This window comes from Rhinatrema bivittatum, chromosome 5, assembly GCF_901001135.1.
Source record: "Rhinatrema bivittatum chromosome 5, aRhiBiv1.1, whole genome shotgun sequence".
Lineage (NCBI taxonomy): Eukaryota > Metazoa > Chordata > Amphibia > Gymnophiona > Rhinatrematidae > Rhinatrema > Rhinatrema bivittatum.
This window is the reverse complement of record NC_042619.1, coordinates 259,167,135-259,173,134: the sequence shown is the minus strand read 5'-3', so window position 1 is coordinate 259,173,134 and position 6,000 is coordinate 259,167,135. Positions and strand designations below refer to the sequence as shown.

General features: G+C 44.0%; 1 protein-coding gene across 2 annotated transcripts in view; it reads right to left on the bottom strand.

The window, feature by feature from the left end:
* Positions 1 to 502: 502 nt before the first annotated feature.
* ERLIN2 (ER lipid raft associated 2) overlaps positions 503 to 6,000 on the bottom strand; it is a 55,921-nt gene continuing 50,423 nt past the window's right edge. For both annotated transcript variants that reach the window (XM_029603890.1, XM_029603888.1), the window contains exons 9-12: positions 2,753 to 2,844; positions 2,206 to 2,295; positions 1,433 to 1,512; positions 503 to 1,181 (exon numbers count right to left, since the gene is read on the bottom strand). In XM_029603890.1, the coding sequence (XP_029459750.1) occupies positions 981 to 1,181; positions 1,433 to 1,512; positions 2,206 to 2,295; positions 2,753 to 2,844 (463 nt within the window). In that variant the 3' untranslated portion in view covers positions 503 to 980. The remainder of the gene's footprint in view (positions 1,182 to 1,432; positions 1,513 to 2,205; positions 2,296 to 2,752; positions 2,845 to 6,000) is intronic.

Below are 6,000 nucleotides of genomic sequence, written 5' to 3'. Positions count from 1 at the left end.
GTGGGCTCTCTACTCCAGATAAGGCCTTAGGATCCATATCTGCCATCAGAATTTAGGTTGCTACGGATAGAGGACAAGTATGTCTGTCAGCAGAAGTTGCATCCCGACAATGTGTAAAGGAAGTTAGGCCAAGCCATGAGCATTTCAGGTACTAAGTAGTGCATAGGTGAATGCAATATGTCACTGAGCTGGCTCTGTTGCAATGGACGACCAGAAGCATGAAGCCGACAGGAACTAGTTTTTCAGCCAGAAAACAATGCATGTGAAAAGCATTACCAAAGAAACCAAAATTACTTAAATCGTCTGGGATGAACAGAGACAAAGCTCTCATTTCCACATGCGAGATGGTGAATGCACACACACATACAGGGATATGTTCTTGACATACGCATTTCAATAAGGAAATAGTTCTCTCCCAAAGAAGCACTAACATACAAAGTTTCTCTTTCCCTGGTAGAGATGGCAGCTTAGCTATGGGCTCTTATTCAGCAGGAGAAAGTGCTACAGTAGCAATTAGTGTTTAATAAGAGCATTGCCAAGGATGCAAAACGGAAGACATTATCCTCTCCCTCCCCGACAGAACATTTTTTTTTTCACTTATTAGATCAATGTTGCGTTCCCCCAAGTATGATCAAAAAAAAATTCTAAAATCTGTGCCTATGGTAACTCAGCACTTGCCATTAAAGAGTTAATGAACCTGGCTCTTAGCATTTAGTCCGGGAGCAGCTAAGAACGAAAACACCTGTGGAAAAATATCGGCAAGGACAAACTTGATTAGATATTCCCGAAATGCTTTCCCATTCCCCTATCACAACAAACCCTCCCCCCCCCACCCACCCCACATTAACCAGGCAAAGCCACATCTCCTCGGTTTCATGACAGTGCGGAGAGGGAATCGGGATAAAAAAAAAAAAAAGATGTATTTCTCCACACAATAAATAAAAATCTTTGTTTCTCTTCTGCGGGAGGGAGGGAAGGGCTCAGTTGTTCACGTCCTCTGTCCCCCAGCCTGCATCTCTGGATGTGTTCAGCTCCTCTGCCAGGCTCTCGCTGGGCTGCTTTCCCCGACCAGCCGCAAAATCCATGAACATGTTAGGGATGTCCTTACCAAAGTAGATCTTACTGTTGGAGGCAATTGCCTTGTATTTCATCAGCTGCAGGTACTCGGGGGTTAACTTTAGCTGTAGGTGGATAAGGAGTCAGAGGGAGGGTAGGAAGAAAGAGATGGCCAGAAGGTGGACAGACAGAGAGGGGAGAGGGGAAAAAGAGAGGTATGAAGCATCACAAACACAGAATTTACACAGAAAGTCTGTATCGCAGCAGGTAATTAAGAAAGTGCAACACACACACACTACTGCCACGTAGGCACGTGACAGTCCAGACATGCACATATAGCAGCCAACAAGCACAATTCCTCCAGCCTGATTTTCACCTGATTTGCTTCAGCTATCCTGTGAGCTGTGTAATATTCTGCATCTGCCTTGGCTTTCTCCCTGGCGAGGAATGCTGCATCTGTGGAGGTTGTGGTGGGGCGAGAGTAACAAAGCATTTATAAAGCTAGCTGCATTCACTTCTGTTCTTCTCTGCAGCCCTTGTTCTCCCAGTGACATGCAGTGCCAAGCCTTCCACAGCAGAAGTGGGTTGACATCCTGTCTGGCTGAAAGGTGCTATATTAAAATTCACACACCACATGCCCATAGTCTCATTACCTCCCTGACTAATACCCACTTCTCAGAAAGTCAATTAAATTAACATCCTGGAATTAAGAGTAATATTTTTTGCTTTTAACTGAATAAAAGTAAACACACATTTACATGTCTCTGTTTTATATTAACTCCAGCTATCTCTCAGAAGAGGTTTTCTATATGGTTGTATTTCTTTTTAAGAACAAGTTATGGATACATCTTGTGTGGTAACACCTTCCCCAAGTCTACTCTTCAGCTGTCTGTGCTGTACTCATGTTTACATTTATCAGTGTGATACCTGCATAGTGTGGGCTGGGGTCATCAGATGATGAACAGCACAGTAACACCTACAACTAGAGAGAGCTTTCTTAGGCTTCAAATGCTGCTTGCTTGCAGCATAGGTATAGGACACACATGGCATGCAGGAAGCACACCGCAACCATGTGGCTTTTTGGGGGCTTCCCACTGCTCCATGGAACTGTCTGAATACAAGCAAGACACTGCAAGCACTCCTACTCACCTTCAATTTCTGAAATCTTCTTTTCTGTCTCTTTTTCCATCACTTTCTGCCCATATGTTATTTCCGCCACCTGGGCAACTTTTTCTGCCTCTGTCTCCGGAAAATAAGAAGGCCTTTAGTCCACCCCAGCTGTGCTGTCAACTCTGTCAGGTACACAGCAGCTCATAGAATGTGGTATTTGCAACAATGCTACTCCTGGCCTGAGTGTTTCAGAGGGGCCCCTCGAGCATTCAGCAATGTTAAAATCCAGGGCGGACATGCTCTACGGCAAGTTTGTCAGCACTGTGTGAGCTGTGGCACAAAAAGCTTTGGACTCCCTGTCGCACGGCAGCGGTGGAATTATGAGTGAGCAACAAATGCCAAACCTTCAGGAATTTTTGGTAGTGGGGAAAAAGGGACCCAGGATCCCATGCAACCAGAGAACCCTCTGCTGGCGGTAAGTAGGAACTGCTGAATAGACCTTGGCATTGCTCTGCCATAGGTAATCAGAGAAAAGGAAGAAAGCTAACAGCATCAGGCTGGGGAGGGGGAAAGTATTGATACTGACCAATAAGAGCCTTCTTCCGGTCTGTTTCCGCTTCCTTCTCCACCACCTTCTGCTTCTGAGCTGCAATCAGGAGTTTGGTTTTCTCACTCTCCCTAATGAGGGGCAGAGACACGATAGTAACCGATCTTCCTCCATTTTGAACATGTGCCCCCCCCCCCCCTACTCCAGTAACTACATTGGTTCCCCATTCACTTCAAGCTTTTCCTATGCACCTACAAGTTCCTTCACACTGCATCTCATTACCTTCTCCTCTGCATGCCTCCATTCATTGGCAAGCTGCTCTTATCTGGGCCTCTCTCCTCCATCACCAGCTCCAGACTCTGCACTGTATGCCTGGAACAGCCTTCCTGAGCTGGAGTGTCATGTCCCCTCTTGGCCATATTCAAGTCCCGCCTAAAAATCCATCTTTTTGAGGCTGCTTTTAAATCTTAAACTCTGGTGCTGCTCTCTGATCATAGCCATGTTGATTTGACCAAGTTGACTAATAAATTATAAAACAAATTTCCTGAAATCTCTTATTTTGTTTATCCATCTTGACTAGACTGTAAGCTCCAAGGAGCAGGGACCATCTCACATGCATGTATAAGCCTACTAGTGCTACAGAAATGATACATAGCAGTATTAGTAATGCTCCAAGATTTATTTATTAAACCACCTCCCCAGCCTTATCATGGACATCCAAAGCAGTAAGTGCACAAAATTAATAGCCTACATAACAAATAAAAATACAATTCAGCATAATCATAAAAGCAAGCCACAAAAATTCTACCATAAAATTGTGGTTCAAGATGGTGGCCTGAGTAGTTGCAAGTGGCTCCATTGTTACCTTTGAATTTTCTTAGAAACTATGGTCAAGCAAAAGGGAGTGGTTAGGAGGAAGCCTTCGGAGCCTTCTCCGCCACCACCACGTCAGACTACTATCGCAGAGCACATGCATACTTTACTGGCTGGGTCATCTGAATCCTGCATTGGTTGGTGGAATGGCATCCGACCAATGGGTGACCAACATGTGAGTCCGGATGATCATACCACCCCTGTGCCTCTGATTTGGGAAGTAACAACATTTTCTGAGCCGGGAGTTTCAGCACGGACCGCATCCCATGAGGGGGCCTGTATATCTGCTCCCATGATGAGTGGAGTATGAGAGCGAGAGAGCAGAGCAGCCCTGGGAAGGCGTGATGGTTGCTGGTTTGAAGGTGAGCGTTCCTTTCGTTGGATATGGTACAAATGCAATTGAGCCTCAAGTCTTATCTGGGAGTGGGACTCATGACTCTTTAGAGGTACATGCTGCTTTAAAGAGGAGAATTCCATTGGTAAAATCATCTACCATTACACTCTTGAGAGCATTTGAAATGCATTAAGCTCTGTGGAATAGGCTGTTTCTTCTTTGGCTTTAATAACTGCAGACGTTCATTTTTGGTCTCAGCTACAAGATGCTAGAATTGCATCCTTAGAATGGAGAACTTGAGTCTTCCAATATACAAATGAAATATGTACAAACTCAATTTGATACAAGATCATAACACAGTACATCTAAAATTAGAAAACTTTGAGAATTTTGCTAGAAGTTTGAATCTATACATATTGAATTTTCTCACTGTTTCACCCTTGGAACATTTTAAGATGTACATATTCCTGAGGAAAGTTTACCACCTATAAGTAAGGCATTCTATCTCCCTGCTGAGAAGGTGGCAGTGGATGATGTTCCAAATGTGGACATTTTAGAGGACGTCTCTGCAGATAGTTTGAACTTACCTGCTTTTATTGAAAAATCTACAGAAGAAATATCTAGCAGGGCTACTTTGCTGGTTACTTTTGTTTTCTTATGAGATCGTAATTCTGTAATGTGTATTTTCGAAATTGGTTTTGCATTAATGGTTTCAAGATTCAGATATTTCCCGATTTGACTAGAGTAATGTAAAACCGTAGGAAAAAATGTCTTTTTATGTAGTCTGACGTGTTGGTACTTGGGGCTTCATGTGTGGTTCCCTTTTCTTGTAAATGCATAGCTGAGCATATCTTTTTGAGTTCTCTCAGTTGAGATTTCTTCTGGAGTCTAAGAAGCAGGAAGGGTTGATATAGTTTTATCCGTTAACTATTCTATTCTTATAATCATTTTCTTTTTGTATTTTTCTTGGAGTTTTATACCTTTGGTAGCCCTCTTAGGTATTTTCTTTTTGTATCCTCCCAACTGTGCACTCTTTGGTTTCGTGTCCTTACGTATATTTCATTTTTTGTACTGATTTCTTTTATTGATTAACTGGTACACTGCCCATTTACAGTCAAATATGTATTATTTGAATTTGTTTCTATTCAAATAAAAGTAAAGATAAAAAATATTGCCAAAAAAAATCTAATTAAATATAAATAACAAGAGGGTCATGTGATGCTGGGAACAGAGAGACGCATTTTAGCTCTTCTCCCGGGGCCTTCCCGCCATCCACCCCCGTTTTGGGCCAACCCTGCAGCATTATCATCGCACCTAGTGGATCCATTCTTGGGGGGAGGGGGAGCAGGGAAATGGGTCAGTGCGCTTCAATTTGCTTATTTTGAATGCGGGACTTGTCCATTAGATTGGTGAAGAGAGATGAGGAGAAGCCGAAATCAGAGGACTCTTAAGATGATGGATTGCAGTAAGTCAGGGGTGGCATCCGTCGAGGTTGCTACCGGTGCGCTTCTGGAGGCTGTGACGGTGGCTGTCGAAAAAGCTTTGGATGTAAAGCTGGATGCAAAATTTGAGGCCATTTTTGAAAATTTTTGAAGTGCTGTCAGACACTGTGGAATACTTTACCCAGAGGATCGGCACTTTGGAACAGCGCATAACAGACATGGAAGATGGCGCCCTGGACAGCAGAGGGGACTGAGAGAGCAGCGGAGGTGCAGCTGGAGGCCAAGATGGAGGACCTGGAGAACCAGTCGCAGTGGAACAACTTGAGGCTTGTTGGCATCTCTGAAACTTCGTTAGACGCAGAGCTGGGTAAATTCTTGGATAAAATGGCACCCAGCTGAGTTGCAGCTTCCTGAAAAGCTTGGGCCACTCCTGGTAGAGCTGGCCCACTGCATGGTCCCAGGCAGGAAAATCGAGATAGGCCACATGTAGTCCTTTGTCCATTTCCTCAACTTTTCCCACAAAACAGCTATATTGCAAGCAGTGTGCAAGGGTATACAGCCTAAGCTGGAGGGGAATGGAAAGTGCTGATCTTCCAGGACTACTCTGCTAAGCTTGCTAGCCTGAAGAGAGCCTTCTC